This window comes from Pituophis catenifer, unplaced genomic scaffold, assembly GCF_029215685.1.
Source record: "Pituophis catenifer annectens isolate HBS135680 unplaced genomic scaffold, rPitCat1.0.hap2 SCAF_2, whole genome shotgun sequence".
In the NCBI taxonomy this organism is placed as follows: Eukaryota; Metazoa; Chordata; class Lepidosauria; order Squamata; family Colubridae; genus Pituophis; species Pituophis catenifer.
Window position 1 is genome coordinate 43,334,419 of NW_027256882.1, and position 12,498 is coordinate 43,346,916.

Below are 12,498 nucleotides of genomic sequence, written 5' to 3' on the forward strand. Positions count from 1 at the left end.
TGCCTACCTCTGGCGTAAACAAAAGGAACAGGAGCACCACTGAGTACACCAAAAATAGTTCTGAGGAGCCTATTTTGAAAGAAATTCCTCATTACTGTATAGGAAAGATAAGGGATTTAACTTGGTTTTTGGAGAGTTAGGATTAGGAAAATTTGCTGGCCACCATTCATATGTCACAGCTTTATTATTCCTACCATTTTTGTTTTAGGGTCTGCTAATGAGAACCCCAGTAAAAGCAGGAGCAGTAAAAAGGAGGCCCCAAGGATCTGTAAGAGAGAGCTTGCTCCATATTTTGTTTCCCAATTCTTCAACGGTGCCTTTTTCTTTTCTTCCCAAACACCACCAACCTTCCTTTTTCCAGCATTCCAGCATAATTAGACAATTTGAAGGCAAATAGCTGTCCAGTGCTCTTAACAATCTGGCAATCTGACAAGAAGTCATAGGTAATCTGGATAAGTTCCTATTTCCCCACTTTTACTAGGAAAAAATATCCACTCAAGGGCTGGTACAATATTTAATGCACTGCAGTAGTCCAGTTGAGTAGTGATGAGGGCATGAGTCACTGCAACAGCTCAATATTAAAGTAGATTTATGAAGGTGTGTATTCTATCAAGGTCAGGTTCTCCCAGAGAAAACAGAGCCCTGCAAAAACTGGATAATCAGAAAATCTGAAGGCAAAAACACAAGGCGAACAAACAAACAAAAATATGCTGTCTTTATACGGTGATGGTGGAGAAACTTTTGGGGAGGTCATGGACTGCAAAAAGAAAAAAATAATAATAATTCAGTACCACTTGAAACAAAGCCAAACTAGAAAGGCTGTAATAAAAATTAAGGCTTAAACATTTTGGACACATAATGGGAAGGCAAGAGTCAGTGGAGAATAATACCCTGATGCTTGTAAAATCAAGGGTAATTAAACAAAATTAAAAAGGCTGATAATGAGGAGGCTAGATGTTATTAATGACGACACCAGCATGAATTTACAGGAACTGTAAGAAGCAGTCGTGAAATAATGTCCGTCACGTGATGAAGTATGAGAAGGAATTGAACAACCAAACAACAAACACTCTGCCTCATACGCAACATTTCAAAGGCCCCATTTGTGGGCGGCCATCTTGTTTATCTTTCCAAAAAATAAATCCATTGCGGATGAAAGGAGAAGAGTGTCTAGTATCTCTAGACACAGTGTCTAGCTAGCACCGGGGAAATTTCATTCGAAGTTTGGCCAATCTGTAGGCATTCATAAGAGAGACAAAGGGGGAAATGACAACCTGTATGGGATGACATCATGTACCTACCAGCATCAGACATTTTGATGCAAGTACACCGTTTGCATGATGACATTGTTACATGCATGTTGTCATTGTGGCATCACCACAGCTTATAGCAAAAGATAGATAGAATAACTTTATTGTCGCTTTGAATGTACACCGATCGGCATACATTAAAATGAAATTTCGTTGCATGCTGGTCTCAAAGGGTCAGCACCTCCAATATACACTATATAAACATGACAAAATAGATAAATACAAAATTATGCATATACCCACTATATATGGCTGTGAAAGTTGGACCATAAGAAAGGCTGAGCGCCAAAGAATTGAGGCCTTTGAACTATGGTGCTGGAGAAGACTCCTGCGAGTCCCTTGGATTGCAAGGCGATCAAACCAGTCAGTCCTAGAGGAGATCAACCCTGACTGCTCTTTAGAAGGCCAGATCTTGAAAATGAAACTCAAATACTTTGGCCACCTAATGAGAAGGAAGAGACTCACTGGAGAAGAGCCTAATGCTGGGAAAGATTGAGGGCAAAAGAAGAAAGGGACGACAGAGAACGAGGTGGCTGGATGGAGTCACTGAAGCAGTCGGCATGAACTTAAATGGACTCCAGAGGATGGTAGAGGACAGGAAGGCCTGGAGGACGTTGTCCATGGGGTCGTGATGGGTCAGACACGATTTTGCAACTAACAACAACAACAACCCACATATATTATATGACACAGAGAAACAATACAGTCTAGTTCGGATGTATTACATGTACATGGTGAGAAAAATGAAAAGAATTATAGAATAACAGAGTTAAAGGGACCCTGGAGGTCTCCTCAACCCGTTTCTTCAAGCAGGAGACCCCCATTACAGATACCACTGTCACAATCAATCCTAAAGCATTTAGGACTATGAGTCAGAATCTTTATTTTCAATGAGGCCCAGGAATATGCCAGCAAATTCCAAAATCAGTAAAGAGTTAGTGTCACATGACTTAATCACCTATCTCCCACTGATCACGTTCACATGCTCTATATACCAGTTAAGATTTTCAGCCTTTTTCAAGGATGCTCCTAGAAAGAACACTGTCTAAACAGGATAAAGCCAGTGTTATCGGAATATGTTTCTGCCCAGTTTCTTTGTGGAAAGCACACATAGTTGAAGGCTAGAGGTCCCCAACCTCCTTTTCCAGAAGATTTCTGATTTCATTAGACTATTTTTCTATCCAGTTTCTTTTTTGAAGAACTTAGTTGTGTGATTTAACCATACCAACCAATAGTGTCCTGGCAATAATATGTTATACTGTGTATAACCAGTGATGGGATTCAAGTAATTTAACAACCGGTTCTCTGCCCTAATGATTTCTTCCAACAACCAGTTTGTCAAACTGCTCAGAAAGTTAACAACCGGTTCTCCCGAAGTGGTGCGAACCGGCTGAATCCCACCACTGTGTATAACCTATTGCAATCAGATGTCCTCAGTGGTGAAATCCAATTTTTTTTTTACTACTGGTTCTGTGGGTGTGGCTTGGTGGGCGTGGTGTGGCTTAGTGGACGTGGCTTGGTGTGTGTGGCAGGGGAAAGATACTGCAAAATTTCCATTCCCACCCCACTCCAGGGGAAGGATACTGCAAAATCCCCATTCCCACCCCACTCCAGGGGAAAGATACTGCAAAACCTCCATTCTCATCCCACTCTGGGGCCAGCCAGAGGTGGTATTTGCCAGTTCTCCGAACTACTCAAAATTTCCACTACCGGTTCTCCAAACTGCTCAAAATTTCTGCTACCAGTTCTCCAGAACCTGTCAGAACCTGCTGGATTTCACCCCTGGATGTCCTGCATATGTAATGCAGTAAGTCAAACTTCCTAGTCAACCTCTAACCATGCTGGCTTCCAACACACTTGGGAGGACTGTACTGGAGAAGGCTGCACTATGGTTACATTGTGGTGGATTTGATTTTTAGTCCTTCCAACTAATAAATAGGAGACATTTAGGACTTAATTTTAATTGGTCCAAGTCTCCAAGTTAGTTCTTGGTACTAGAGATTCAGTTTGAAAGATGCAATACAACAGCAAAGGGAAATACCATCAAAGTTTGTGACCTATACTCGACTTACAACCATTCATTTAGTAACCAAAGTTACAAGGGCACTGAAAAAAGTGACTTAGGATCATTCTTCACACTTACAACCATTGCAGCATCCCCGTAGTAACATGATCAAAATTTGGATGTTTGAAAACTGGCATGTATTTATGATGTTGCAATGTCCCGGGATAATGTAATCACCTCTTGAGACCTTCTGACAAGTAAAATCAATGGGGAAGCCAGATTCACTTAACAACCATGTTACTAATTTCACCACTGCAGTGATTCACTTAACAACTATGGCAAGAAAAGTCATAGCATGGGGCAAAACTCACCTCACCACTGTCTTGCTTAGCAATGGAAATTTTGGCCTCAATCGTGGTGGTAAGTTGAGGACTTACCCATAAAACCAGAAATGCAATATGGAAAACTGTAAAGAGTTTTTTTTTCTCCATGTAAACAATGCAAAATTGCAATATGCTGCACAAAACATCTAGTGCGGGAAGATTGGAATAGATGATCAGAAGTAGGGAGTATAGTTTTTTGAGTCACTATCCTTTCTCATAACTCGTAGAAGCAGAATCAATTGTACAAAATAATTACTATTCCTATCCCTGTATTTCCACATTATTAGAATTCTTTATTGGCCAAGTGTGATTGGACACACAAGGGATTTGTCTTTGGTGCGTACGCTCTCTCAGTGTACATAAAAAGGCAAGACACATTCGTTAAGAATCATAAGGTACAACACTTAATGATAGTCATAGGGTACAAATTAATGGGGAAAAAAAATTATGAAAACAGCCAACGTCAAAGAGCACAACTTCCAAATAACGACCAGAGAACACAATTTACAAGCAAGCTAGACTTTCAGTGTTTAAACAGTATCTTTTCAACTATCTAGAGAGAAATGCAATCGTTCTGCCTTTTTGTTTTAGCGCAACCATGGCCAAGATATGAGAAGTTGTACGTACACATGCCCGGAGTCTAATCTTTCGTTTACTTTCTCATTCTCTTGCGGCTTCTTCTGTCATAATCTATTGCATCTCTGTGCTTGTTCCTTTTAAAGCCTCACAATTAAAGATGACAAGAACCATCTGCGGAGGAAGAGAGAACGAATGCAGAAGGGCAGGAGGCTCTCTCGAAAATGCACTCTCTTCCAAAACACGAGTTTCCCTGTCTACTCATTTAGAGAGTGAACTCCGGGGTTTTTGGAATGAGTTTTGGACACTCTTCTCTACCTGTGGATTTCCCTATTGCTTTCCTTCTGGAAGCAGTTAGGATAACCGATTAAGTCAGACCAACAGAAGGAAAATCTCCAGTTCAGACTGACTGGTGTTTTCTTGAAGAGGGCAGATGGTTGATTTTTTTTTTTTTGGTCTTGTTTTTTTTTGTTTTTTTTTAACATTTGGAATCCAGGAGTTTCTTTCCTCTTAATTAAATTCTACTTCCTTTGGGAGGTGGGGAGAGACCGCATTGTCTGAAACTAGAGTTTCCTAGGAAGCACTAATTAGAGCCTTCTCTGATTTGTGAGCCACTAATTAGATCTCAAAGATTTAAAGTGTTTTCAAACAGAGACATTGTCTAGGTTTGAAATTGCATTTATGCCTGGAATCCCTTTCCTAGGCAGTCGTGTGAAATGACCTTAAGCCTAGCTCATTCTCAGAATACTTCAGTGAGCAATTTAGAATACAGTTCTTTAATTTGGATGGTTGTTATGTGGTTATATTAGCTATGTTTTTTCCTGAATTAATTTAACTGTAAATGTAAGTAAAAATATTTCAGTTATGTCTGCTTAAATGTTTTGGGTAAAAATACTGAAAACGGATGACTAAACAGTTTGTATTCTCCATAAAAACATGTGTGTTTCTGTGTGTATGTTTCTCTGTGTGTGTCTGTGTGTATATTTCTCTGTGTGTGTCTGAGTATGTATGTCTCTATGTGTGAACTTTAGTTTGTTTACAGTGTTTAGTTGGTTTTTGCTCTCTCTCACTTTCTCTTTTTTTCTTTTTAAAGTTGCTTCAAGTACCCTTTCCCCCCCTCATCTTTGTGAATTCCCCAGATGGAGAGCTTGTGTCCTTCTTTAACTTGAAGCCTTGCTCTTTTATGCTTCTGCTACTTACTTACAGTACTCACATGGGCGACTGAGTGGACCAAAATATGATATAACACCCCTTTTACTCTGTCCTCATATTATGTGAATGGAAAATATCGTTTTAAATTCTGCACAACTACAGAAACCTAGCTCAGAAAACAATAGCACCCATCACTGATGAGTTCGCTCTTTTGATTGGCCACTTTTGGAGAAAAACAAGCAGTGGTCAGCTAAGAGTTCTCTAACATTTAGAATTTAAATTGTGTTGTCCTCCTAAATTAATTCTAAATTAATACCTTTAGATAACTCAAGGAGGCAGAAAATTGGATGTCCTTTTTCAGAACAGAATATTCTGCTTTAAATGGAGAAACTATTTACTTTGCCTTTCCTGTATTTTTATCTTTAACTCTGAGGACATTTGAAAAGCTTGGGGAAGTGTGAGTGTTGGATGCAGCAAATGAAAAGGGAGATTATTTGGCTTCCTTGCCCTCCTCAGTAAAGTATCGTTCCAGTATTAATCTAAACCAGGGATGTCAAACTCAAGGCCCGGGGGCCAGATCCAACTTGCAGGGTGCTTAGATCTGGCCTGCAGGGTCACCCTGGAAACAGTGAAGGACTGGCTTGTGATGCCTTTGCCAGTGAAAACAGAGCGCTCTACATGGGGCTACTCTTGAAAAGTGTTCGGAGACTACAGTTGGTCCAGAATGCAGCCGCGTGAGCTGTCGTGGGTGCACCTAGGTACACCCACATTACACCAATTCTCTGCGAGCTGCACTGGTTCCCTATTGGTCTCCGATCACAATTCAAGGTGTTGGCTATTACCTTTAAAGCCCTACATGGCTCAGGGCCAGGTTATCTTCGAGACCACCTTCTGCCGCATAGCTCCCAGCGACCGGTAAGATCCCACAGAGTTGGTCTCCTCCGGGTCCCATCAGCTAAACAATGTTGGCTGGCGGGCCCGCGGGGGAGGGCCTTCTCTGTGGCTGCCCCAGCTCTCTGGAACCAGTTACCTCCTGAGGTCCGGACCATCCCCACCCTATTGGCCTTCCGAAAAGCGGTGAAGACCTGGCTTTTCTGGCAGGCCTGGGGCTGCTGATCTCGCTCTTGTGATCTGGCGAGATCCGGCCATGAATGGTGTGAATGAATTTTTAATGTTTTTATTGTTTTTAATTTTTCAATGTCTTTTTATAATGATTTTTTTAAATGTATTGTGAGCCACCCTGAGTCTTCGGAGAGGGGCAGCATATAAATTTAATTAATTAAATTAAATTAAATTAAGCTTGGAAGGGCCACACACAGGTCCTCCCGAGCTCTGTTTTCACTGGCAGAGGTTTGCAGGAGGCCGTCACAGTTGAAAACGGAGCTCAGGAGCCAGTTTTCGCTGGCAGAGTGCTCGGGCCACCACAGGTGCCCCTGACACCTTGGACATGCCCACTCCGGTTCCCCGAGGTCAAACACAACCCTGGCTCTCAATAAAATTGACCTTGACAGCCCTGGTCAAAACTGTTCCCAAATGTTTACTTTGTGCTGCCATCTTGATTGGCATCTTAGCCTATTCAGACCACATCATTCTGTATATATATGATACCAAGACTAAATGGATCTCAGCTAATGAACATTCAAAATGTTACCTGATTATACGATTAACTTGCAAACCATTTAAATAAGTAACTTTATCTGACCAAGACAAACTTTTGTGAATCAGCTATTTGGTAAGAGAGATCATATTGCAAATTATTTGGGTGAATTATCTCCTAGAATCATAGGTTCCATATGACATGTTTCTTCTTTTTTAAAAAAAACTCTTGTCCATATTATTTAACCAAGAGAAAATTCTGCCTTCAGTAAATATTTTGAAAATGTCATCTCTTTGGCAACTATTTTATCAACCCTCTTTAGTTCAATAATTATTCATTAACTATACAGTGGATAGGCTAAAAAAGCCTTTATGCCTTTTGGTAAGCCATCATTATGCTTCTAATGGTTCTACATTCTCTTTTTTTGCATCCTAATGTTTTTCTCCTCTATGTCTTTGGCAGCTAAAACCAATCGTTTTCATTGTGTTGTTTTACTCTGGACTCCCAGTTACAGTGAATGGACAGAATACTGCTGGATTGTGGGAAAAAATATATTGGAAAAATCTGGCAAAAAAATCATAAAGACATCATATGCAATCTAAAAAGTTAGGTGCAATTCTGAGTAGAATTCTTAATCTGGAAAGCTTCCATGTTCAAATTCTAGCCAAATCTCCTTCCAGTATACTGGGTAATGAGAACAGCAGTACGATGTAAAAAAAGTACTAATACAGACTATCCCCTTAGGACTACAAAATCTTCAGATCATTTTTTTATTGAACAAGAAATTTGCAAGTATGAAATTTCTGCCACATGTAGCAATACAATTTAAAATTCTGAGTGGGGTATAGATAGAAAGGGCGATTGTATTATTTTATGGTATTTCCGTAATCAGAGAGTCCTCCAGCTATAAAGACTTCAACTTTTGGGATTCTCAACAACAGCCATGCTAGCTGTAGAATTCTGGAAATTGAAGTTCTCACATCTGGAAAGCATCAAGTTTAGGGAAGGCTGTGCTACCTTCCCTTCTTTTGTGTAAGCAATTCAAGTATTTGAGCTTCTACTAAAGTATATCTGTCGGGGAAGGAAAGTATTGTTTGTTCACATCTGCAAGTTCAGTCATAGCTATGCAAATTCCTCAAAAGCTCAAGCACTAGCATATAAATGTGGTTTTGCCTTGAGTGAGGAACCTGTTCCCCTCAAAATTTTGCTGAATTATGATCAGCCACGATAGCCAGGGGTTAAGAAATTTAGAAATTACAAGTCAGTAACATTTGAAGGACTATAACTTCTCTATTTGTCAGGCCCCAAGAGCCTGCCACATAGGGTTATTTCCATTTTCTTTTACTGTTCCTCACCTATAGACAGAAATATTGCCAAATTAAAGCAACCACTTGCATCAATGGAAAGATACTCTGAGAACTACTATGGAGGAGCCATCTTAACTTTCTTTGTCCTAACTAAACTATCTTAAGTTCATTGTCTCTTGGTCCTTTTGAGTGCAGCCCCTTCCTCCCGGGAATCCAGACTACATTCCACCACAGTATCCCTGTGATGCACCTATGGCCCCATTTAATTCTCTGGCTTTACATCATATCTGCAATAGGTTTTTTTCCTAGCACATAGCAGTCTTTCTCAACTTGATGCTCTTCAAATATGGTAGACCTAGAATCTTAGCTAGCATCTGGAAGACATCAAATCAGAGAAAATCAGTGTGGAAGAACTGCAAACTAGCATTAGTACCTGCATTTTTTTCCATTACTTACAAAATAGCCAGTAGGAAGAGAAGTCGTAGTCATTATGGCCCCTTTCCCAGAGTTAATGAAGCTTAATTCAGACCCCAGAAAGCCTTTTTATTGATCCATTAGTTCTTTTTAGATAGTCTGCTTTCTGCTGATCGGACATTAATTCACCACTTTATGCCTCTATGCTGAGCTTGGCAGCTTAGCTCATTTGGGATTCAAGTCTTCCTTCCTTAAGCAAATCCAGCGGTTGGATTTGAGCCCACTGCATAGATTTGAAAATGCCTTTATAATGAGGAGGTAAACTTTCCATCTTCATTTTATTGGAGATATATTTTGTTGGTCCTTGTTTTCATCATATATCTGCTAAAATCTCCCACAGTTTCAGACAACAGTTTTATTCCAACACTGTATGCATCTTTATACCATAACTTTTGTCTGTCTTACTTCCTTTAAAGTTGAAAATCTGAATCCTTGTCCTTTATTATTTTTCTACCTTCCATAGTTTTCCTGAGCATTCACATTCTTCAGTAGAGTTCACACAATATACTTAATTTGGCAATATAATTACTCCATTATCTGGGTCTGCACAATAAGTTGAATTACAAAGAAATGTACTGGACTTGCATAACACACTATGCCACAGACAACTGACCAAGATTAAAGTTAACCAAGTTTAGTATCTTGTATAAATGAAGGTGCTGGGTTTTAAGTGTTCTGGTTAAGCATATGTTAGTCTCTTGGACTTTCAGTACCATGGACAGAAGCCTGGAAGCTTGACCAATCTATCAGTTCCTATACCTGACTCCCTATAACAAGAGTTTGGCCTTTTAACTTTTTTAAAATCAGGTTTTTAATCTGGTTAATCTAATGGTGATGAGGTTTTACTCTTTATGTATGCTAAACTTTTAATTGAATAAGTGAATACAATTTATTTACTATTCAAGCTAAAAACTGTTTCTGGCAACCTATTTGCAAAAAGATTTGGATATATATAAGGGGCGTGCATAAGTGCACCAGAGTGCCTACCATCCCTGTCCTAATATTCCTTTTTACTTACTCTTTTCATGTATTCAAATTATGTTTATACTTTTACCTGTTATCTTATATATGCTTGACAAAATAAATTAAATAAATAAATAAATAAATAAAATATTCATTTGTCACCAAACTAATCCCAGATGAAATTACACCAACATCAAAAAAATACTTTGATGGGGTCACATACAAACCATTCATATGCTGCACAAAAAAACCCACACACACCCCTAAAACACACATCTCTGTGACTCCTAGAACTGTCACAAACTAAACCAAACAAGTCTATTCCACCAGACCAAGGACATCTGGAGCTGTCACTCATTTGATTTAACAGGACAGGAATTTTACAGGCTCAGAAGAGTTTGACTCCCTTCCAGATGTTTTGAACCTCAGTTCCCCAAGTCCCTTGGCCATCGATCATGTTGGATGGCTTGATGGTAAATGAAGTGCAACTTATCTAAGGGAGAATGAAATTGCCTACCGGTGGCCTACAGAATCTCATTCATAGTTTATGTTTATTTTAAGGGGCCTTCTCAAACCTTCAACATACGGTGAAGAGACACTGTATAAGAGTTTATGATATCTATTCTATTAAACAAGCCTCCTACTTTGAAAATACAATCTACGGGCCTTCCCTTCTGCCCCCAACACAGCCAAATAGTTATCCATTGAAGGTCTTCCACCTTAAAAAAAACAACAAAAAAACATTACATCCCGTTATGTTGGCTGTTCAGATCAATTCTTCCCCCCCACCCCACTTAGTTCTCCCTTCTAAGCAGGGAAGTCCTCCCACTCATTCCCTTTAGCCTCCGCTTTCTCCTTTCCTATTTCAGTTCCTGTCGTTATTGGGTGGAGATGGGGGGGGAGGGGATACAAGGTTTGGTGGAGAGATCTTTTTCTTTTCTTTTTTTGCCAAGTTGGAGATGGGTGGGTGTTTGAGGGAAGGAAACGGTCCCCCACCCCCACCCCCCACCCCCGTTTACCTTACCTGCCAGTAGCTGCATCCAAGCACAGATCTTGTAGACCGTGGCCGTGTTGCAGAAGAAGAAGAGGGCGAAGCAGGTGATGCAGCCCAAGATCAGCACCATGGAGAGCAGCACGAAGAAGGAGGCGGCCTTGAAGGCGCCGGAGGGGATGCTGCGGAAGTCGGCGAAGGAGCCGTGGCAGGTGAGTTCCCGGTTGTTGCCTTCGTTGCCCACACAGTAGTGGAAGAGGCCGAAATAACCCGGCTTGGGCGTGCTGACGCTGTCGCCGATCCAGTAAGGCTGGATGAAGACCACCACGTTGATGATGGCGAAGCAGATGGTGAAGATGGCCCAGAGGACGCCGATGGCCCGCGAGTTCCGCATGTAGTTGTCATGGTACAGTTTGGAGGCCTCCTGAGAAGGCAGCATCGTGCCGGGAAGCGCCGGGGTCCCCGGCGGCGCTGAAAAGGGAGAAGGCGGGCGCACACCGGCGGCCGTCCCCGCTGCGAAGGGAGGCTTAGTCGCGGGAGCCCCGCGGCACCGGCCGAGGGACAACCCAAGGGGGGCCTGCGAGGGGCCAGGCCATGGGGGCCCCGGCCTGTCAAGGCGGCGGGCCGGGAGCCCTTTTTTTTCTGTGTTTTTTTTTTTTTTTAGAGGCGCTGCCTCGCTCCCTGCAGCTTCAGCCGCGACTCCATCTTGGCTGCTGCCGCTCCAGCTGGCCTCGGCTCCCGCTGGCTTGGCTGGATCGATCGATCTCTGGATCGCTCGGTCTCTCCCGTCCGCTCGCTCGCTCGCTCGCTTGCCTCTTCGCTCGCCTGGCCGAGGCTCGCGCTCGCGGCGGAGGCTCGCGACCGCGTGCGAGAGAGAGAGAGAGAGAGACAGAGAGAGAGAGCGCGCGCGCCGGGGCCCGGGAGGAGGAAGTCTTGGAGCGGTTCGGAAAACGAAGGTGGGGAAGGAAGGGAGCGAGAGAGCGAGCGAGCGCTGGGGCAGCTTCCCAAAGGGAGGGGTGTGGGAGGGGGGAGGAGGAGGAGAAGGAGGAGGAGGAGAGGCAGCGCCACGCACATGCGCCCTGCACGCAGGTCGAGGGAGCCGGAGGCCCCCGGCCGGTTTCTGTTTCTCCCCCCTCCTCACACAACCCACCCCAATCCCCCTGGGGCGGCTTGAGGGGCTTCCCGCTTTGCCGCCCTTGAGCGGCGAGCCTTATTATCTGGCTTGTGGAAATACTGAGGGCCGCTAGAGGCCAGCAAACGATCCTGGTTTTTCTCTTCGTGGTCCTCTGAACGTTTGAGTGGCTCGAGGGAATTGTTTGGATCTTTTGCAGCCCAGGCAGAGAGATTCCCCACGCGGCGGATTCCTCCCCCCCCCACTCCTAAAAAAAGCCGCGGCGGAGAGAGGCGCAGAAGGAAGGCGGAAGACAAGGAGGGAGGGACGATGGGGAGACACCCCCCCCCATCTCATCTCCGCAGCTGTTCCGAGCCAGCTTTTCATCCAGCAATAGGCTCTGGAAGAGGAATTTCCTCGGGGCGGTGAGGTGGGGGGGATGACCGGGCGGCTTCTCAGGCCGCCCTGAATCTCCAGAGAAAGGCGGCATATAAATTGAACTATTATTATTATTATTATTATTATTATTATTATTATTATTATTATTATTATTATTATTATTATTATTGATAATAATAGATTAAATCAGGGTGTTAAAGGAATACCCCTCTTACCCCAAGGGAGCCAGG

General features: G+C 42.7%; 1 protein-coding gene across 1 annotated transcript in view; it reads right to left on the minus strand.

Moving 5' to 3' along the window:
- The window catches only part of LHFPL4 (LHFPL tetraspan subfamily member 4), a 73,622-nt gene extending 62,425 nt beyond the window's left edge, over nt 1–11,197 (minus strand). Inside the window, exon 1 of the mRNA XM_070934341.1 lies at nt 10,792–11,197. Within this exon, the coding sequence (XP_070790442.1) occupies nt 10,792–11,197 (406 nt within the window). The remainder of the gene's footprint in view (nt 1–10,791) is intronic.
- Nucleotides 11,198–12,498: the final 1,301 nt, after the last annotated feature.